At 41.0% G+C, this 22,917-nt stretch overlaps 1 protein-coding gene across 1 annotated transcript in view; it reads right to left on the reverse strand.

Moving 5' to 3' along the window:
- The window catches only part of ccdc57 (coiled-coil domain containing 57), a 43,893-nt gene extending 21,421 nt beyond the window's left edge, over nucleotides 1–22,472 (reverse strand). The window contains exons 1-8 of the mRNA XM_070991152.1: nucleotides 22,239–22,472; nucleotides 20,843–20,970; nucleotides 20,218–20,267; nucleotides 19,998–20,137; nucleotides 17,468–17,590; nucleotides 11,360–11,465; nucleotides 6,965–7,122; nucleotides 6,810–6,884 (exon numbers count right to left, since the gene is read on the reverse strand). Of these exons, the coding sequence (XP_070847253.1) occupies nucleotides 6,810–6,884; nucleotides 6,965–7,122; nucleotides 11,360–11,465; nucleotides 17,468–17,590; nucleotides 19,998–20,137; nucleotides 20,218–20,256 (641 nt within the window). The 5' untranslated portion in view covers nucleotides 20,257–20,267; nucleotides 20,843–20,970; nucleotides 22,239–22,472. The remainder of the gene's footprint in view (nucleotides 1–6,809; nucleotides 6,885–6,964; nucleotides 7,123–11,359; nucleotides 11,466–17,467; nucleotides 17,591–19,997; nucleotides 20,138–20,217; nucleotides 20,268–20,842; nucleotides 20,971–22,238) is intronic.
- Between the last annotated feature and the right edge of the window lie 445 nt (nucleotides 22,473–22,917).

Below are 22,917 nucleotides of genomic sequence, written 5' to 3' on the forward strand. Positions count from 1 at the left end.
TTATGATTGGCTGTACCATCTCCCCGCTGGCCTACAACCTTGCCATGGAGGTCAATATCTGGGCCTCTCGATGAGTGGTTGGCGGACAGTGGATAAGATGAAGGCTGAGGCTGCCGCCTGTCAGAGCCTACATGACGACCTCACAACACACACCATGACCAAGGCTTGCACTGTACGGCTACTTAGAAAGCTCCAGGAAAACATAGAACTGGCTCGCATGTCGATCAAGCCAAGCAAGTTCAGAAGCATCACCACCGTCAAGGGGAAACTGTCAGACCCCTGTTTCCACATTGGCGAGGAACCCATTCCAACTGTCTCAGAGAAACCTGTGAAGAGTCTAGGTTGTGGGTATGACTCCTCCCTCAAAGACAAAGAGCAAATACAGCAGCTCAGGAAGGAGGTAGCCAGCAGCCTGGAGAACAGTGACAGATCCCTGCTTCCTGGCAAGCTGAAGCTCTGGTGCATGTAGTATGGACTACTTCCACATCTCCTGTGGCCGCTTACCCTCTATGAAGTCCCACTCTCAAAGGTGGAAAAGCTGGAGAGACTGGTCAGCTCATATGGAAGGAAGTGGCTTAGCCTTCCAAGGTGCTTCAGCAGCATTGGGCTCTACAGCAAAGTCAGACTGGATGATGCTACTGGATTCGACCGATTCATTTGTTGCCCAAACTGGCTTCATTTAAAAAATGTATCTAATTACTGTTGACAATATATTTACTGTTTTGGTTAATTAAAAAGGCTTTATTCAATTAGCCATTTCAGTTACAAGTGCATGATAATGGATCTTCTGTGTAGCAGAACTGGCCTCTAACTGACCTTCTCTTACCCTCTCTGCAATACTCCAGAGAAATGGAGTTGTAAACCAGTCTAACTGGTTGAGTTATAGACCATCTGGTTTGCTTACAAGGAAGGTGTTAATTTCAGAGACGAGATGTCTGGCCCTGAGAAATCTCCTCCATGTTTTCTTTTCGGGGGAAGCCAGAGACACAGACACCTCAACATCAAAGGTTGCCTTCTCCTCACCTTCTCCTCACTATGTTTCTCATGGCAACGCTAATTCTCTCCTGATAGCCCCATGGGAGATCAAGACAATAAAACCGTCTGGAGAGACAAATGCCAGGCTCCAGAGGAACCTCCAAAAATCAGATAATGCTGATGGGTTGTAAATTGGACATTCTTGAAGCAACTGTGGTATATGCTTGTGTGCTTTTTCTCAATACTCCAGGATAACCAAACTTCTATGTTAAACTTAACTTTTGATGTTTTCACCCTACAGGACTCATTGTACGCATAATATTGATGTTTTTCCAGTATCTCTGACCTGAAGTATGACCAAGTTGTGATTTTAACGGTTTTATAAAAGTTTGTCTGGATTGTCACCACAAAACCATACTGCCATCCAGAAGTTCCTAACCGTCAGATTGAATATGCTTGACTTGACACATTTATCGATAAGTAACTGTAATCGTGATAATCATTTTTGGCAAATATAGTCTGCTTCTAGATCTTCTGCTCCTTCTTTATTTCTTTATTCTTTTTTTTTTTTTTTTATTGGTATTAGTTATACATTGAGTAATTATACATGTTGGGATGAAACTGTACCAGGATTATCATTTAATGTTGTCACCCAACCATAGGAAGTGTCTAATGCATGCTGTGAACAATGTTGAAATGTCATTGAAAATTTGTCACTGAAATTATATGTGATTGACCATAGTGAGAAGCAGATGAGCCCCTCGTATGAATCCTTGATTAGTTCAGCTCCTTGAGGCAATTGCGCGTCACAAACCGTCTCACGTGATTCGATGGCCTGCCCTTTCGACACGCCCCGGAGCGACCTTTAAAAACTGCGTGTAATGCGCGTTACTTAGTTAGTTAGTTTTAGTGGTTCTTTTTGTTTTCTTCTTTCTACATCTAGTTACTCTCAGCTGAGTTATTTTTCTTACTCTTTGTCTTAAGTTTTGCACAGTCGTTTTGCTCTTTAAGTTTTTCGTCTTCGAGCTACTCAAAGCCATTCCGAGTAGCGTAAATTATCTTCAGAAGACGTATTCTTATAATTTGCCGTAAGCTTTAAAGTTAACTTTCTATTTAGCCAAACGTTTTGTTTTTAACATCAGTAAATTTAGGCAAGTAATACTAATTTTGTAGCCTTCTTCGACCGGCCATCGAAGAGACTCTTAATTTGTACTATCAGTCTAAAATAATCCGTCACGGACTCAACCGAACCAAACCCTGCAGCCAGCTGTTGATCCTTGGTCCGGTTAACAACCATCCGGAGTAGTCCCTCATCTGTAACCGACACCGCAGAACCAGTTCCAGAGACGCCCCATTCAGCATCAGCTCGTCACCTTGGTGCCTGGGCCTTCCACTAGACCACCAAGCAGATCGAGCCACGGACGAACACCTGGAACGTCTTCGGGTCAGTTCAGAGCAGAGCACAACGCCAACGCCAGCAATCAAGTAGGCACGCTAAGCGGGTTTGAATAAGAGTTGGTCCGTGAGGTTAAGAGACGGTCAATTTGTCCAAATTCTCTCCATTAATCGTTTATTCCCTTAACTCTATGTTCGCGTCCCCATTATTCCCTTTCAACTACCTCACTATCGCCAATCTATTTACCATTGTGTTGCCATAAGTTTCTTGTGTGTTCTGTCATATCACCTCACATCTTCTGTCGTATTATTCATGGTACATTACCCATTATCCACAATTCTGCTTAATAAATGATATTTTGATTTAAGTCCTGGTTAGACGGTGTCCTTTTGAACTGAATATCTACGATCCCTGTATCCAGAGTTTACACTTCAGGTTATCAGACTGGTTTACTGTTAGTCCATTCGTTAGTATTTTATCAGCGTTATAGCAGTTAATTTCTGCAGTCCTTCTTAGCTGAGGAAAGTGGTGCCCCGACATTTTATCAACGAATGCAACATCAAATTAAGGTAGTACACACTACATCCGTAAATAATGTAAAAATGCAACCGAGACACATAAACTGAGAACTGCAATAATCCACCACAACAGAATTTATTTTGATTATCCAGAGGGATTAAGGTTAAGAGATTTGCAGTACAGAAGGCAGTTGATATACATAATCTCACTTTGTCTTGGCATTTGTTTGAATTTGTGTTTTCAATGTAATGCATAAAATTATGCGCTGTGCGTCAAAAAACTGGAGACTGCAGATGCATGTATTTGTCCCACTAAAATGAACGTTACTGTGCAATAATTAGAATTAGAAGACTAAGACTAAACTCAGAAGCTTTGGCCATACATTTCAGCCTTGTATTCCTTCAGCAAGTCCTGAGTCACCAGCAGCAGCACCCCCACCCAAAGCAGCCAGGATAGATTCCAGTACAAGGAAGTTGTCTGCATAATCTGACTAAAAGAAAGGTGGTAGAGAATTAGCCTTATAATCCATCTTTAATGAAGGATAGCAAAGCTCCCGAGTCCTACCTTATGATGGCACAGGTACTATATTGATATGCCTATTTTTCTCTCCCTCTCCATCTGCACACTTTCATGCCCTACCACAGCGTGTTACTAACTTAGCTCCTTCCCCGGAGTCTCTGTGCTTTGTCGTCTCGCAGGTTCCCATGGACAGTGGCTGAATCTGGATTGTGGATTGCAGCTGCGTCTCCACTGCAACTGCTGCTACTGTTATTACATCCACTGTTACTGTGACTGCATGTCTCTGTCTCTCTCTCTCTGTCTCTCTCTGTCTGTCTCACTCTCTCTCTCACTCTCCCTCTCTAACCCAACCGGTCGAGGCAGATGGCCGCCCACCCAGAGCCTGGTTCTGCCTGAGGTTTCTGCCTGTTAAAAGGAAGTTTTTCCTCACCACTGTTGCCAAGTGCTTGCTCATGAGGGAATTGTTGGGTCTCTGTAGATAAAAGAGCTTGGCCTGTACCAGCTCTGTATGGAAAGTGCCCTGAGACAACTTTTGTTGTGATTTTGCGCAATACAAATAAAATTGAATTGAACTGAATTGAAAATTTAATATTCGTCATAACTTTCGCCTTATCGAACGTTTGCCTTGCCTGGCAAGGGCAGTGCCTGGGAACCGAATAGGCACAAAACACCATGCAGTGCCTGGGAACCGAATAGGCACAAAACACCATGCAGCTTTGTCAATGCAGTTTTGGCATCTGCCTGTGGTGTTATCAGGTTTCAAAATTAGGACCTGCTACCTGCCAAATGCAAGTGAAAATCTATATTGCCAAATAAAATAAATGAGGTCAGCTGCCATTGGCAGGTTGCTGAAATATCAAAACAACAAGCTTGGTTTTATGGATGATCAGGGCACAACCATAACATTGAGTGATTCTGAGCATTTTCAGTATATGGAGTTGTGTATGTGTGTTTTTTTGTGTGTGTCTAAAATGATGTAATACAAATTAACATTTTAAAATAAAAGTTTAGTCTCCTTCTTTAGTGTACCACCAGCATCTGAAATCATTATTATAGTTCCCTTTAAAAAGGTAAATCAATGGATAGTTAGTAATTATCCAATTATATATGCACATACGACAAATATATCACAACCAATAAACAAACTCATGTGTACTGACCATAATTAAATGGACTATCACTCTCTACCTGCACTGTGGATCTAAAGCCATATAATGACTGAGTTGTTCTGACAAGATCCCACAGAAGGCTTTTTGGTCAGTAAGTTAAAAAAAATTCCTACAAGGGACACAGAAAGCTGCATGTGACATTACTGAGGACTCCAAGCACCCTCTTCCATGATATCAGGTACTGTCAAACAAATGTTTTTCCTCATTATAAATGTGGCTTGGATACTTGTGACGTTTTACCTGATTTGTCTTTTCACAGAGGCTCTGGTTGAAATGTTGAGCTGCTATCATATGCTGCTGCAGAAGAGTTGATCGTGCTTGGAGAAGTTGCCTGGGTGTTCGAAGGAATAGACCCTGCAGTAGATTCTGGTGTGGGTGGTACAGATGGGGTTTTGGGCCATTTCTTTATGTCCATTTGTTAAATTTCACAAGCTAGCTTCATTGAAAGTGAACAGTTGGTGATAAAGATATGTTTTGTATAGCCAGTCAGGCAATGCAATCAAGTTTGATTTTGCAACAAGGTTATCCGGGAAATAAGTCTATCTGAAGCCTAACTGATGCCTACCTGATGCTGGCCTGGCAAATTCATTTATTATTTGTGTTTTTAAATTGTGAGTTTGTTTGTAAATTAATAGTTTAAATTGTTTATCAATATATGTTTAGCATATTGAATGTATATTTTAATATGATGAATTTAGAAGATTTCTTCTGCCCTAATGCCCAACTGTGCCACCAGCTCTGGTCTTTTGTTGGCATGGTGAGCATCTCTTTGGCCATTCTGCCAGGCACGTCTGATCAACACATAAAAAAAACTGGAACAATGGTGAGTTTAATTAAATCAAATGCAAAATTATGCTGCTGTCATATCTAATTCTGACCATTGGTAGATAATGAAGCAGACCAAAGAACTACACCAAAGACACACAAAAAAGGCACAGTTCTTGCAAACAGTCATTACAGCATCTGGACACAGCCATGTCTTTTTTTCTATTCCTGCTGCTATTGGCAATGTAATTGAAAAAGATACATTCTATATTACATTCTAACACATTAGACTTAGACGATATGATCAAAGTCAGTCATATTCTTCTCAGTTTTTTCTTTTTGCAAATTTGGAGATTGTCACAGTTTGCCAGCTGCTTAACTGCTGCCATTTTCTCTCTCATCTGCTCACCTTTCCAGCCAGCATTTCTCCTATACTCAGCCACTCCCACCTGCCCAATCAACTGACCGCACACCTGAGACTCATTACAATTAATGCAGCACTTAAGATGCTCTCCCACTCTCACCCAGTGCCAACATGCAAGACTCTTCAGCGTTCTCTATTGGACTGCTTTCTTGTTATCGAACTGCCTGCCTCAGACTTCATCTGCTCTTCAGCCCCCTGGTAATTACCTCAGCCTTCTGTACCTTACTACGTTTGTTGCCTTGTCCTTCCTAGATTTGTTACTGATTGGAACTGTCAAGTGTTTGGCTAGCTTAACATTTCCTGCTAAGGTGAAACCCATTTTATCAAGACCTGACCTAGAGAAATTAATTCATGCTTTTATCACGACTCGTCTAGATTACTGTAATTCCTTGTACATAGGAATTAGCCAGGCTTCTCTTGCCCGCCTGCAGCTTGTGCAGAACTCTGCTGCACGCCTGCTTACCCAGACCCCTAGGTGTGAGCACATCTCGCCCATCCTGGCTTCCCTACACTGGCTCCCTGTGTACTACAGAATCAATTTTAAACTTCTGCTATTTGTTTTTAAGTGTCTGAACAACCTCGCTCCTCCGTATCTTTCCAATCTGCTTCAGCCTTACTGCCCACCTCGACCCCTGAGATCAGCAGATCAAATATTGCTCACAGTCCCCAAAACAAGCCTTAAGCTCAGAGGAGACAGATTGTTTGCTGCCGCGGCTCCCAAGCTCTGGAACGAGTTACCACTGAATGTCAGACAGGCCCCCTTGCTTCCAGTTTTTAAATCTCTTCTAAAAACACATTTCTATTACTTGGCTTTTAACACTTCTTAACTTATTTTGACTGGCATCCCTCCGAAACAGCACCTGCCAAGAGCCTATCTTTCTGTTTTCTGTTTTAAGTGTTTTATATTTGCCTGACTTTTATTTATTTTTATTCTTCTCAATTTTTATTTTATTTTTTGAATAATTTTATGTACAGCACTTTGGATGCCTTTGTGGTTTTAAATGTGCTATACAAATAAAGTTGTCTTGTCTTAATGACTCACTTCCTAATGTGGTTATCTTCGTCCTTCTTCAATTTTGTCTCCATCAATTTCAGTTCATCCTCAAGCTCCTTTATCCTGAGACAGAGGATAAAACCTTAAACACATGTAAAGACACACACACACACACACACTCACACACACACACACGAGCATACCTGTAGTCTTTGACAGCAGTGAGGTCTTTGATCTCCTGCTCTTTGTGTTGCAGTTGGGTTTGTATATGCTGACAGAACTCCTTAGATGCTTTAAGAACCTCTATGGTGTGCAGCTGAGCCAGGGAGTGAGTTTCAGTCTCTTTAGACAGCAGCTTCACCTGGACAAGGATACATACCAATGCATTCGATGTGATTGGACTAGCCATGGGAAGAAAATACGGCATGTAATCTCTTACATTTAGCGTGACATATAGGCATAGTTGCTATAACTAAATACAATATCACTACGACCATTTGAGTCCCTACCAGTATAGTATGAATTCAAGCTGCTTGGTTGGTATACAGGGGGAAAAAAAAGACTTAAAAACCTTATACAGTGAAAAGCAAGTTCTTAACACTATTAATATGTCCATAATGGTGTTTTCTTTAAAGACATCACAAGTAATGCGCATGAGTGAAGAATTTGCTTTTTAAGGAATGAGTACTTCTCTTTTACAAAATGCACTGAGGCAACTTTGACAAGCTCTGGCCACACTTTTTATACCAAAATCTAAAAAAGACAACAGTTACACAATGAAGTGTTTGCTGTGTCTACTGAATAAGACTGAGATATTCACTGTTAAAAACTCCTGAACTCCTCATGTCAAATGCTGACATGACAAGTCATTTCATATGAAGAGGAAACTGACAGAAAACATAACGTAACGTTAGAGTTATGAGTTTGTTTTCGGGTATCACTTACTGTTTGTCTTGGACTATAACAAACCACGTCTTCAAGCTTTTGAAGCATGTGAGCATGTACCAAACAAACTGAAGCATGGCACTAATAGCCCTACCTTGTGGTCATTACTAAAACACCACCACACTATTTTTTTAACTGCCATATCTTTTTAATGTAATATTCCATGGTAACAAAATACCGCAAAGGTGCACAGATCGAGATGCTGAACAAATCTGTAGGACTTGATTTACTGTCATCTGTAGGTGGCGCTAAAATATTTGAAAAACTGCTTGCAGGAGCAGCTCCTACATAAATTTCGTTTAGCAAATGAATATTGTAATTACAATTGATTTGATTAAAAAGTAGACACCATATTCAATTTTCCAAATAAAAAAATCTGAAATATTGGAAACTAAAATGAAACATTGCTTTTGGGCTGAAGGATGATGGATAAAAGTGGTCACAAGGGTCGACTGGTTCAAATACAGAACATAGTTTAATTGGCTGCATCTCTAAATCCCTTTTCACATTTATATACTGAGTCACCTTTGGCTTTTTATTACTGGAATTAAGCAGAACAGGAGCCAGAGGATTTAGCGATCAAGCTCCTCTCCTGTGGAACCATCTTTCAGTCTTTGTCCAGGAGGCACACTGCCTCTACATTTAGGAGCGGGCTTAAAACGTACCTTTTTGAAAAATCTTACAGTTAGGGCTGGCTCAGGCTTGCCCTGGACGAGCCCCTAGTTATGCTGCTATAGGATTAGACTGTCAGGGGACCTTCAAAGATACACCGAGCTCCTCTGTTCTTCTCTCCTTCTCCATCTGCACGCTTTCATGTCCTACCACACGTGTTATCAACTAAGCTTCTTCCCCAGAGTCTCTGTGCTTTGTCATGGCCCTGCCTGACATCCACTGCAACTTCAACTATTATTATTACATCCACTGTGATTGCATTTCTGTCTGTCTCTTGCTCTCTCTCTCTCTCTCTCTCTCTCTCTCGCTCTCTCTCCCTCACACCCAACCATTCAAGGCAGATGGCCGCCCACCCAGAGCCTAGTTCTGCCTGTTGAAAGGAAGTTTTTCCTTGCCACTGTCATCAAGTGCTTGCTCATGAGGGAATTGTTGGGTCTCTATAGATAAAAGAGCTTGGTCTGTACCAGCTTTATATGGAAAATGTCCTGAGACAACTTCTGTTGTGATTTGGAGCTGTACAAATAAAACGGAATTGAATTATTGAGTCTTATTACATGTTTTACCATTTAGCCAAGTTTTTTGTAGCCATCTACCTGACTAAAAAAGGAAGATCCATCCATCCATCCATTGTCTATACCCGACTATCCATTTCGGGGTTGCAGGGGGGCTGGAGCCTATCCCAGCTGTCAATGGGCGAGAGGCGGGGTACACCCTGAACCGGTCGCCAGTCGATTGCAGGGCAACATATATAGACAAACAACCATTCACGCTCACACTCACACCTAAGGACAATTTAGAGTCACCAATTAACCTAATGAGCATGTTTTTGGTCTGTGGGAGGAAGCCGGAGTACCCGGAGAGAACCCACGCATGCACGGGAGGAACATGCAAACTTCACACTGAAAGGCCCCGCCCGACCCGGGGATTGAACCGGCGACCTTTTTGCTGTGAGGCACGTGCACTACCTGTTGCGTCACTGTGCGGCAAAAAGGAAGATATGTGAATAAAGAAAGAGATAAACATTCATTTTATGTGCAGTGAAATGAATGGAACTATAGTTGCAGAATCAAGTCCTTATGAATATTGAAAACCAGAGAATAGCCTCTGCTGCCTGAATCTGTCCCCAAATGTTACAGCTTTACTTTGATTTGCTGACTGTAATCTCTGTAACCAGTGTCTAGATTGGAGAAGAGGATCTGAAAAAATGGCAGAATTGTTCTTGTGGGTTTGTTACGGCCCTGGCCGTATTGCTTCAGCTCTGTTTGGTTGTTCCTGTGTGGTCCTGTGGTGTCCTTTTGTCTGGTCTATGTTTCTGTGTCCGAGTGTGCGCTCTTCTTTTTTTTAAGCAGCTGTGCTGGTCCTGCCCTCCTCCATACAGCAAGTGGTGTCGCTGTCCCATTGGTCCCTGCTGCCACATCCAGTGTGTCTTAAACGAGGGATTTTTCATTCACCAGGGGACTCAGCCCAGCAGTGGTTCGTGTGTTTTCTGGCGTTTAACTTGAGAACTTTGTCCCCAGATCTTCTGTATATTTTGTGGTAGTGTTGCAGTAAGTAGTGTTGTTTTTGGTGGTGGTTTTTGATCAACAGAATTACAGATTAGAATAAAAAAGAGAGAAAGAACAAGAAGGAATAAATATATTCCTTCTTGTTCTTTCTCTCTTTTTTATTCTAATCTGTAATTCTGTTTTGTGTGGAGCACTGTACAAAAAACAATTTCCCCTCGGGGATCAATAAAGGAATTCTGATTCTGATTCTGATCTTCTCTAGGTATTTGTTTGTAAATGATAACACTGTATATATTTAGCACTATTTTGTTTTGTTTTGGCTGTGGTCTTTTTTACATGTACATCAGTCCTCTTTTTGTTAAAACAATAAATTTGCGGTCTGCTTTTGTACCTGATATTGTTTAGAGTGATTTATGATTTGGAGACAAAGTTCGCTTTTTTTCACTCTTTTGTGTTGCGTCCCTGTTCCCCTAGACTGGGGCGTAACAGGGTCACTGACAGTTATTAGCACTAAATGGGAAGATCTGCAGACACTCCCAGACTTAAAAAAAAACAAACAATTTACCTCCTCACATATCTTTGGGAAAGAAATCTGTTTCTCTGTACTGTACATATTTTGATCTTCAGTAGAAGCTGATATTCTCCTAAAAACACACTAGAATTGAAGATTAACCAAAGATAAAGCTGTAATTGAAAGTGCTCTTTTTCGTAAAGATGAACATACATGTTATCTAAAATTTAGTTATCAGGTTTAAAGAGGTGCGGTTGGTGAATGAATGATGAACCAGTTAATGTACCATTCTTTTACCATTAAATATCGAAAGCACAACAACCAACTTCATTATATGTCTTATCTTCATTAATTTTTTGCTTTTTTGTTGTTGAGGAACCGATTACTTCAATGTTCCTCCCACCCCTACAAACAAACTTACAGTGATAGCAGTCTCATATGTTTAGTCAGATGCATCATACAGATGTGAAAAAGATTAGCCAACTGTTTTGCACATTTGTTTGTGCTACAATATAATGGTGAATTGAAGTTGTGGACACACACACACACACACGCACACACACACACACACACACACACACACACATACTTGAACATATACTGTATGCATACTGAAGCCAGCCAATTAAGTGTAACATACACCAGTGACAGACTGAGCTGAGGGCTCTTTTGTCTGGGTTCATCCTAAAAGTCTTCCACTGATCCCATCTGAGTGTCTGGCTGCTCCACTACTTGTTTCAATCCTGCAGACTGGATGGCTCTCCATGCTACATAGCCAACTACAGGAAGTAGTAACACAAAATGTAGAGCATATTACTATGTAGACTTGCTTTGTGACATAGCTGTGCACATTTATCAGTTGGCTCACATTATACTGTATGAAGACATCAGACAAAAAGAGTTCCAAACCTTCAGAGGGATAAAAGCATGTGTGCAAACTTGAAAGTGTTTGTGTGTACGTTCACCTGTCTCTGTAGGTTCAGCTCTTCTTCCAGCTCATGTATCCTGTGCTGCAAATCCCATTTCATCTTCTCAGAGTCCATTTGCGTTTGAATGTCACCAGCCACGGAGCTACCATCAACACAACCACAAACAAACAAACAAACAAACAAACAAACAAACAAACAAACAAACAAACAAACAAACAGAGAAAGCAAGAGATGCTGTCACAGGCAGGATTAAGGCTGATTAAGAAAAAAAGCTCAGTCTTTTGATATCTCATTTAAAATGCACAGCAATGGCTCTGTTTACATTATGGTTTAAGCTTAATTGCATCAATATACCTGGAGTAGTGTGTTTTTACTCGCGTTATGAAGGCATGTATACACCTTGATCTTTCCCTCTGATCAAATTACGTGACATGCATCATAAATACTAAGTGAAAGATGACGGCAGGACTGAAAAACAGCATTTTTGGTCAGCAGAAGAAACAGAATTCATGCTGAAAGTTTTGAGGGACTTGGCCATAATGCGTTTCCTTGATGGGTGAAAACATTGCAATGGGGATGTTATCAAACGTGTTGCAGAAAATTTGAGAGAGGGTGGTTATTCATTGTCTTCTTTGCACTTTTCTCTGATAACGGAAGTATAACTTGGCACTGACAGATGTAGTACCCACATTTCCACACAAAAGCAAAATAACAAGCAGCATGTAAATGGGATTTCAAAGAACTGCTAAATTATGTAAACACACAGCTGAAGTAATGCTTTAATCACATTATTTGCCATAATCGCATTATCAGTGTCTGTGTAAAACTAGCCAATGACTGCTAAATACTACATCTTGTGTACAGAGACTTAACACTGGCACTGAGGTGATTATCACATCACTTGCACTGAAAGACAGCTAAAGCAATTATTCCAACCTGCTCAAAATTAATTCCTAACCACTGTCCACCTACTGGGTCCAACATAGCACCTTTCTTAAACACTGTTCACAAGGCAAAACTCGAGACTAGAGACTAGAGACAATGGGATCACACCAGCTGTGATGCCCGCAAACATTTCGACATACCTATGAGTACTCAGTAGTCATTACATGAGTACTTTCTTATTTATACTATACCATACGATACCATCTATCGTACTTCCCAATGTACGCTCCTGGGACAACAAAATGGACTATATACACCTTCTGAGATCGACCCGGCAGATCATGAGAGAGTGCTGTGTTTTTGTTTTTTTGGAAACATGGCTCAATAACAGCATACCGGACTCTGCCATCCAGCTCGACCGTCTAACATGCTACCGAGCAGACAGAGCCCTCAGTGGTAAGACCCACAGTGGCGGGGTCTGTGTTTACATCATGGATGCTTGGTGTCAAGACGCTGTGGTGATTTGTAGACACTGTTCACCCCTTGTGGAGTTTATGATCATCAAGTGCCGGTCTTTCTATCTACTGAGGGAGTTTTCTGCCATCCTGCAATGATAGAGACAAGGCACTGGTGAATTGTACAGCACCATCAGTGACCAGCAGACAGCCCATCCAGAGGGACTTCTCATTGTGGCTGGAGATTTCAACCATGCAAATCTCAAAACAGTGTTTCCTCAGTTGTACCAACACATTGACTTTCCAACACACTGGAACTAGTTTACACAACACTGAAAGGAACATACAAAGCCTTACCCCTTCCCCATATCGGTGCTTCAGACCACATTGCTATGATGCTAATGCCAGCATACAGGCCGAAGGTCAAAGTCACCAGACCTCCCTCCCTGGACTCCTACCAATTGATGGTCAGTGGGGGGTGCTGGGTGGAGGCTCTCCGGAAGTCGACAACAATCTCCTTCACTTCTCCACATTGAGAGAGAGATTGTTGTCTCTACACCATGCAGCCAGTTGGCTCACTTTGTCCCTGTAGTTAAGACTCATCGTTGTTATTGATGAGCCCCACCACAGTAGTGTCATCCGCAAATTCGATGAAGAGGTTGGTGTGTGTTGGTGTGCAGTCGTGGGTCAGCAGGGTGAAGAGAGAAGGAGATTGTTGTCGACTTCCGGAGAGTCTCCACCCAGCACCCCCCACTGACCATCAATGGTGCTACTGTGGAGAGAGTGAGCAGCACCAAGTTCCTGGGTGTGCACCTCACTGAGGACCTCTCCTGGAGCAGCAACACCTCTTGTAGGAATTAGATGACTTACTAATCCTGGGAATCAGTCTATGAATTGTAAAACTCTTTATGGCCCTTTGTCACTGAGGGGAGAAAGAGGATCAAAGGACATTCAGTGAGGAACACTGGATAGAGGGGGAAGGTTAAGGTACAATTCGCTGTACCTGAGGAGTTTATGGTATAGTGTAAACCCTAAAGAAACAGGATGAGTGGTCTCCCCCAAATGGTCATTGTTCTTTAAGGAAAGATTTATGATTACCAGGTGTGTGTGTGTGTGTGTGTGTGTGTGCGTGTGTGTGTGTGTGTGTGTGTGTGTGTGATAATCAGTTGTCCTTTTCCTGCTAACAGTATAAAAGCCAAGACATTGTGGAGATATGCAGAGAACACTCTGCATGAGTCTTCCCTCCATGCTGCATGTATTAAAGAGACCTGATTCATCACACCGAGTCTATAATTCTTCAGAGAATTAGCAACTCTCAACAAGCAACAAGGAGAATTTCCCTTACACTCTTCACTGGCCAGGAAAGCTCATTAGTGCCTCTACTTCCTCCGCAGACTGAAAAGAGCTAGGGCACCAGTCCCCATCATGCACACCTCCTACCGTGGAACCACAGAGCATCCTGACCAGCTGTGTGGTATGGTGGCTGCACTGTATCCTGCTGGAAGACCCTGCAGCGTATAGTAAGAGCAGCTGAGAGGATCATGGAAAAACCTTTTTTCAAGTTTGTAATACATACACATGTATTAAATACACGTCAAATGCCACATGTTTCCCAAACATTTTCATGAGTTTGATGCTACAGAAGTGAGAGTAAATGCCTGTGGTTAGGTCCATATGTATTCGGACACTGTCATGATTCGTACTTTTTTTGGCTCCCTACTCCAGTACAGAATCTGAAATTAAATAATGAATATGGACTTTAAGGGTAAACTATCATCTTAAATTCATGGGTACTCTCAGATGCAAAAGTGAGCCATGCAATAATTACAGACTGCCAATTTCTGTTAGGACTCGCTAACCTGTCTGTCCCTAGCATTCTCTATTTTCCCTTTTCCCTAGTGTTACGTGTCTGTCTGTCTGTTCCCCTCTCTGTCTCCACTGGGTGTTTCCCTGCACCTAGCTGGCTCTGCCTCTCCAGCAGTGCACCTGGAGTGCATGAGCCTAATGAGAGGTTTGGTATAAGGAAGAAGCTGAGCTTGGATTGTCGCTGAATTATCCTGATCTCTCCTGTGAGTTTCCAGAGTCTGTACAAAGTGAGTACTTATCTTTGGCAGTTGCTGTCTCAGCCTTCTTGCACCTTGTATGGTGGCCTTTTCTTTTGTTTCTTTTTTCATGTGTGCTTCTGATTTTTGCAGTGCCTACCAGTCACGTCCAGCCTTGCTCAGCTTCAGCCTCCCACATGGAGAAATTGTTGTTCCACTCCTTCGAGTGTGCCTTGAGTTTGTTCATTCCACTCCATTGAGTGCATCCTTAGTTTATTGTTCTACTCCTTATGAGTGCGCTCTTGGTTATTAATTTAATTAATAAATTCGTGTTTTTGTTTTACTCTTTGTCTGGTCTGTATCTTGAGTCCAACTACTTCTAACTTAAGGCTCAGCCTAACAATTTCAGAGGACCAAAGGTTACTGGACAAGTTCCTATGAACCTAAATAAAATGGTTTCATGTAGTACTTGTTACAGACAAACCTTACACCTGTAAGTTAGCCCCACACCTAAACTACTTCCTCCAATTAAAAGGGTTCAGACATTGTCAGACGTGGGGTTTGTTCATCACCATCAGGAATCAGGGGTTAATCCATGGCAACATTTTTGCTGTTCCCTATACGCATGACTACCACTAGGCAACTGTGGATGGGTTTGGTGACAAGCTATCTCCCTAATAAAAAAGTAAGAACACAGAAACAAGCGATTGCATTTTGTGGGTCCGCCACAAGATTTGCAATAATTTAGGGCTGAAGGTCAGCCCAGTGCAGAAGAAGAGTCGATGCAACTGGGAAGAACTTGTTTGTCCTCCACCGAGCACCTCCGCAAGATCCGGAGGGATGAGTGTGTGTATTGTGGCCAAAAGGGAGACATTCTGTCTCATTGTCCCATTTGACCAAAAGAGAAGGTTCGCCAGTAGACATAGGGGTACTGACAAGCCCAGTCTCTAATAAATTTAATCCCCCCATAAACTCCAAATTCATGCTTCATTCTGTGTGGGAGGGGAAGTTTGTTCTCTGCTAGCGCTGTCGGACTCTGGAGCTGAAGACAACCTGCTAGACGAATGTGTGGCAGAGGAGATGGACTGCAGCCTGGAGGAGCTTGAGAAAACTGTTAAGGCGTACGCGCTGAACGTAAGAGTCCTCATGGAGGTTACACACCACACCATTCCCATCAAAAGGATAATCTCCAGTAATCACCATGACAATATATCATTCCTCATCATCCATGCACCGTATACTCTGTTGGTTCTAGGACACCCCCGATTACATCCCCACAATCCTCAAATTGATTGAGTTTAAGGGAAGACTGTTGGTTGAGCTCTCATTGTCATTTCCTGTGTCTCAGTTCAGCCCTCCTTCCAGCAGGTGATGTACCTGATGCTGTGGCCTCTCCCACGGAACCACTCTCCAAAGTTTCCCAGGCTTACCATGATTTACACTCGACTACAAAGGGTTGCCTATCAGTTAAACTGTTTTCATGGAGATGCTTATTCTTTCTTTATAGCTCTACACCAGATGAAGGCATTAAAATCGTCTGAATGGACAATCCAGAGGCCTCGAGAGGCCTCAAGAACTAGACATTCCTGTAGCAAACTGTTTTGTGTGTCTGTGTGTTTTCTTGACTACCACATCAGGATAATGCAAACGATATGTTTGATTCAACTTTGGATGTGACCACAGCACTAACTCACAAACTCACAATTTGTATGGTATCAATATTTTTCCTGTGTTTCTAGCGTGCACAATGACAAAACTATGATCTTACATCTCATAAGAATGCTTGTCTGGGTTTCTACCATTATAATTATAATTATAATTATAATTATAATTAGTAGTGCTTAATGCTTAATTCGGTGTATATAATCTGCCTTTCCTTGTTTCTTTGTTGTATTAGTTATTTATACTTAGTTATTATATACGTTAGTATTAGTATTGAAGAATGTTGGCATTAATCAACAAAATGTGTCTGATGCATGTATATCGGTGTCAACATACATGTGGTGAACAATGTTAAAATGTGATCAAAAAATTGATCATTTAAACTATGTGACTGACCATAGTGAGAAGCAGATGAGTCCATCACATGAAATCATTAGTTAATGTTTTCTCTCTATAGGATAAAATCACGGTGTTCACCTGTAAATCATTCTAAGTGCGCAAAGATTGTCCTGATTCATTTGCGGTTTCCTTGTTTGTTCCTCGTGTGAATGCTCCAAGTGTCCGTCATTTTTCTCCTCATGTTCCTTATTGTTAATGTTGGATTTCTTTTGTTTGGACTGCCACTTGTGTACTTTTTGTTTCAGTGCCCTCCTGCCTTGTCAGCATTTGTGCCTAGCCTCAACATGTGTTATGGAGCTCCACTTTGTTCATCATTTTGTTTCCATTCTGTTTGAGTGTGCTTTCTTTTCCACATTTGTTTTCCAATCCTTTTGAGTGTGCTTTTTTATTTGTTATTGTTAAAATAAATTTCATTTGTTCAATATTACTTTGTCTCTGGTCTGCATACTTCCGTCCTAAAGAAAATATATTTAAAGGTTTTACCAATTCTTAACACTGTTTGCACTTTCTGTGAATACGTGTACCATTTTCACATTAGTTTCTCATATTTTGGAATGTTTTTTTGATATTTTCTCTGTTTTGCTATGTTCTATTGCTATTTTACAAATATTTTCTGATTTTTCATTTCAATGTAATCTATGTGTCATACATGAACTATACCTTCCATGAATTTGGATTGAACAGGGTCAGATGAATTCTACCTGTTTTGGTTCACAGTCGAAGCTCGAGCAGTTATGGCATCATATCTCTCCAGCTCTCTGTCTCGTTCATCCAAGATTGCCAGGTTGAACTGGAAATCTTTCCTTAGTTGCTGGTAGCGTTCTCTGACAAATGAAGCATTACAAAAAAAATTAATCGGTTATCACTGTGCTGAAAAAGAAAGACACTTTGATGGCAGCTGTAGCTCAGGAGGCAGACCAGATTGTCCACTGATGACAGAGTTCGTCATTTGATCCCCTGCTCCCCCGGTCCACATGTTGAAATGACCTTGGGCAAGACACTGAGCCCCAAGTTACTCTTGGTTGGTTAGGCCAGTACCTTGCATGGTAGCTACCTGCCATCAAAGTGGGACTGTCTGTGTCAATGAGTGAATGAGAGGTAAATTGTAAAGCACTTTGGGAGGCTATAAATGCAGCTAATTATCATTTTCTGCACACAGATCACTCGGGATGAGTCACAGTATGGCGGACGTACCAAGCTCTCTGCTGGATCCTCTGCTGCTTTGCTGACTGAGCAAAGATGCCAGTGGATGATGTGGTCAACATGGGACTGCACTGCTTCCTGCAATACCTCGTCAGAGGCATATGTAAGGATCCTGTTTGTGGATTTCATTGAACACCATCATACTGGAAGTACTCCACTGTAAGCTTACCCAGCTCTCTGGGTCCACCTCAGTGGTTCAACAACTTCCTGACAGGCGTCTTTATCATATGACTTCATGTAAAACTATTCCCTCTTTATGTCTGTCATAGACAGCTGTATCAACATTTTGTAATTCTCTGGGGTGTGAATGAAAGAGTTTGGTGTGTCTCACTTCAAATCCTTGTATGAGCAAACCTCACAGAAAAAGATATTTACGGTAAGAACATGAAAATGTTCTTGCATGACGCCCAATTGTTCATTTAGCACACATAGACATACAGCTAAAACAAGGACAACAAAGCTTAAGAAAGATAAGCAAATGTAAACTTTTAACTATTATGTACACGTTAATTCGTGAAAAAAATAGATGTAAAATATAAGGGTCTGGATCACGCAAGAATTTCATTTGTACCTACAGTAAGAGAAAATTGCAAGTATGAGAAAAATTCTCTTAAGTTGGTTGTACATGCCACTTACTAACAAGTCTGTGCAACTGGTTCCTGCATGAGGTCCAATGTTGTTGGAACTGTGTATAAGTTCAGTGAGGCAAATTCCTTGTATGTATAAATTTACTTGGCCAATAAGGCTGATCCCGGTCTGTTTAAAAAAAAAAAGTGTTTTGTCAATATTTATTTTAGACATATTTGTAGTGATATCTTTCTCGTAAAATATTTAACATTTGTGTCTGTTTTATTTGTTCAGACAGTGAGAAATCTGTCTCAGAGATTGCTGCCTCCATCTCAATACAATGGAGGTAGATGGAATTTAGTTTGAGGTGCTAGAGCATGCAATAGCAATGTGTCATTCAAGACACAATGTCCTAGTTACTCTTGATAATCCACAGACCTTCACTGCATTGGGCAGATATCTCTGACAAATATTTTAAAAACTGTGCAAATAAAACCAAAGCTATATGCATGGATAGATGCTGTTATCAGTAGGTGAGGAAATGTGTTCTTTTGTAACTTTGCTCAACCCTTTAAGAGTTCAAATGTTCAAACTTGTGTCATGTCATAAAGATGTCATTTCAGTTTACTGGACAACTGATTACTCAACTTTTTCCACACTCAAGCAGATGAGCCACTTCTACTTATAATTACATTTAATTACTTATCAGTGACTTACTAATCATTAAGTATACTCTGTTTGCTTAACATTAAACTGTGGGCGGCTGTGGCTCAGGAGGTAGAGCTGAGTGGTTGGTCTTTCGATCCCTGGCCTCAGTGTGAGTGGATAACGCTTGTAATGAGCAGGTGGCTTCGCTGTTGTATGAATGTGTGCGCGAACAGGTGAATGCAGAGTTGTAAGAGCACTTTGAGTGGTCTTCAGAGTTGTAAAAATGCTTTGAGTGGTCTTCAGACTAGAAAAGCACCATAAAAATTTAGTCCGTTTACCATTTACCATTTAACTGCATACAGCAACAAATATCTGCAAAAGACTATAATAGAAGAAAACAAATGCAAGATGATAAAAGAACACAAGTTCAAATTCAGAATTAATCAGAAGCCTGAGAAAATAGAACATGGCAGAAAACATGTCACTGAAAAAATTAATGGGTTGATTAACTGGCAGAAAATGTATACGATAACTGATTAATCTTTTAAGGATTTTAAAATAAAATTCCAATCATTCTTTTCAGAAAAGGATTTTGTGCTTTATCTCATATAAGAGATTAATCAATTAACTGATAAAATAATCACCAAATTAAATGACAGTGAAAATAACTGTGTTTCAACCTGACAAAAAAGTAATAATATGCATGTATGGTGCAATCTTGAGACTGGGGTCCATTGGCAAATCTTAAATTCTTATGGGAGTTCACATTTACAGTACTGTTATTCTGATGTGAGGTGGATGTAGATGTGGTACCTGAGGGTGGAGCACTCTTCTTGTGCCTTTTTGAGGAAACCCTCCAGTTGATGAACCCTTGCATGCAGGAGCTGCTTCCAGTCCCTACCATTACTGGCCAGCTGGGCCTCCAAGCCTCCCAGTCCACTGACCCCATCTGACTGCATGGGGGAAATGGAATAAGACAAAAAAGGGAATCATGCATTGCAATGCATAGTATTCATGCTGATAGCCAGCTTACCTCCTGTAGCAATGCTGACAATGATTCCGTGCTACACATTATGGAGCCCCCTGGAGCAAAACAGAAAATTCAACATTTTAGAAAACACATTTCACAAAATGGAAAAGATAGGGACAACAGTTATTGTTTGCGATTGTACAGAACCCAAGTTAATTCATACTGATCACTGACAGTATATGGAAATAAAGTCCCACAGATTCACTGATTGGCCATGGATGTACCGTGGGATGCCTCAGGGCCAATCAAATGCATTTGTCTTTGTGAAGTTATGAAGTTGGAGGAGGCATTTCAGGGAGTGTGATGGGTATGCAGTGACATTTACTGCCCATTTCCTGATTCTGGAGAGGTATAGGTCCTGAATGGAGGGTAAGTTGGCACCACTGATTTTTTTCTGCAGAGACTGTCTGCTATGGTCTGTTCTGTCCTGTTTGGTGGTCAATCCAAACCAGACAGTGGTGGAGATACAGGACACACAATAAGTGATTGCAGAGTAGAACTAGATCGCCAGCTCCTGAAGTGGGTTAAACTTCATTAGCAGGCACAAGAGGAACATTCCCTGCTTGGCCTTTTGAGTGACTATGTCGATGTTGGACACCCATTTCCAGTCCTATAAGAGAGTGGATACCTGAAACCTGGAGCTCTCCACAGCAGTCACAGTGCAGTACAGTATGGTGATGGAGGGCTGTGTGTGCAGTTGGCTGTGTCACATCCAAGTCTAAGTGGGTGAGGGCAGTGAATGTTGGCTTATCAAACCTGCAGTAAAACACATACGTCATGAGGTAGTTTAAAGTTCTCCACATTGTCACGAGGATGGCTTCCTGTAGCTGGTGATGTCCTGCACACTGATGCAGGGTCATTGCTTGAGAACCAGTTTTCCACTTTTTAGTGTTGCTTCTCTTTGCTACTTTGATTTCCATTGTCAGCATGTTTTTGGTGTGGCAAAGATTTTTGTTGCATGTGCAGACAATTTTAGTTGGCATATCTGCCCTTACAAAAGCTGATAAAAGGTGTCACAAAGTCACTGAATTCATTTGGTATGTAGCTACAGCCTCAAAAACAGGTTTGTAATTCCAGATTTCCCTCTTTGGTCCATCTCCTAACAGACTGGACCACAGGCATAGTAGATTTTAGTTTCACAATGTATTGACAGGAGCACAATTTGGAATCCCTGCTGTTGCAAATTAACCAAGAATGCGACACACTTTCCTCTTTGGTGTCCCTGACAAATCGCATAACGAGCTGCTGCTCCTCCAACTAAATCTCTGTAAAGCTTTCCATTTGAGTGAAAAATACTGAATACGTTTAAAAGTGGATTGTTTTGTGAAATGTTGTTTTCTATTTTGTTGTGTTTTTTGAAATAGTGTGTTTCCTATGGAAAAAGATCACAAAAACCATGTATTTGGATTTACCTCATAATGAGGATATAATGTTGAACATGATCTAATTTGCAAAAATCAGGAGCCTTCCGTGATACAGTACAGCAGCTTTTGCTTTTGTAGCACTCGACGGGTATCTGCAAAAAGACTATTGTTTATGCTCGCAAATCTTGACTCTTCACAGGCAACACGAGATGTACCGACAAAGCAAATAACTATTTCACGCGTAGCTAATAATATCACTCAACAAGCTAAATTAAACATTCAGTAAAACTTGTCTCGTTCGTCTATGATGCAAATAGATTCCATGGTAACTGAAAGTCTGATAAATTGTTCCTAAACTACAGTTATGTGGTTCCATGCCATACTGCACTAACATTATACATACATACATATATATATACACACACACACACACACACACACACACACACACACACACACACATATATATATATATATATATATATATATATATATATATATATATATATATATATATATATATATATATATATATATATATATATATATATATATATATATATCTGTCAGTAAACCAGAGACAACAGATAGCAAGAGAGTAGTTATAATTTTCTACTAATACGCACACACACTGACTTAACAAGCATTTAGTTAGCCTACCGTCATGCAGTACAGCAGCTTTCGCTTTTGTAGCACTCGACGGCTCTCTGCAAAATGAGTACCGTGTACGCTCGCAAACCTTCACTCTTCACAGTCAACACGAGATGTACCGACTAAACAAATAACTATTTCACGCTTAGCTAATAACATCATTTCACGAGCTGAATTCAAAATGCAGTCAAACTTGTCTCGACCGTCTGTGATGCAAATGGCTTCCATGGCAACCGAACGTCTGTTAAATTGCTCCCCAGCTACAGTGATAGGCAATTGGTTCCATGCCCCAACGCACTAACATGAAGATGTATTTAAACCGTCTACTTTGTTATATTTTACCACTATTTTTCTATGTAAGATCACAAGTGAAATCAGCTAACACTGATTGAACAGACAGCAAGATAGTCATAGCTTAGGCCTCACGTCTTTCCATGTCTTTCTTGACATATCCTAGCGTCGAGGTTATTGCAATACAAGATAGTGTAGACATTAAGCAGAAATTTGGAAGGAGGGAGTAAGGCGGAGTTTTAGGGAATCCCGGCAGAACTTTCCGTCTGCGCGCTGCCGTACGATAAATGAAGCGCGCACAAGCGGTTTCTCAGAGGCGCTTCTGAGAGAAGGTGAGAGCAGGTACCGTGTGATTTCTTTTCTTTTCTTTTCTTTTCTTTTCTTTTCTTTTCTTTTC

The sequence above is a fragment of the Chaetodon trifascialis genome, chromosome 21, assembly GCF_039877785.1.
Source record: "Chaetodon trifascialis isolate fChaTrf1 chromosome 21, fChaTrf1.hap1, whole genome shotgun sequence".
Lineage (NCBI taxonomy): Eukaryota > Metazoa > Chordata > Actinopteri > Chaetodontiformes > Chaetodontidae > Chaetodon > Chaetodon trifascialis.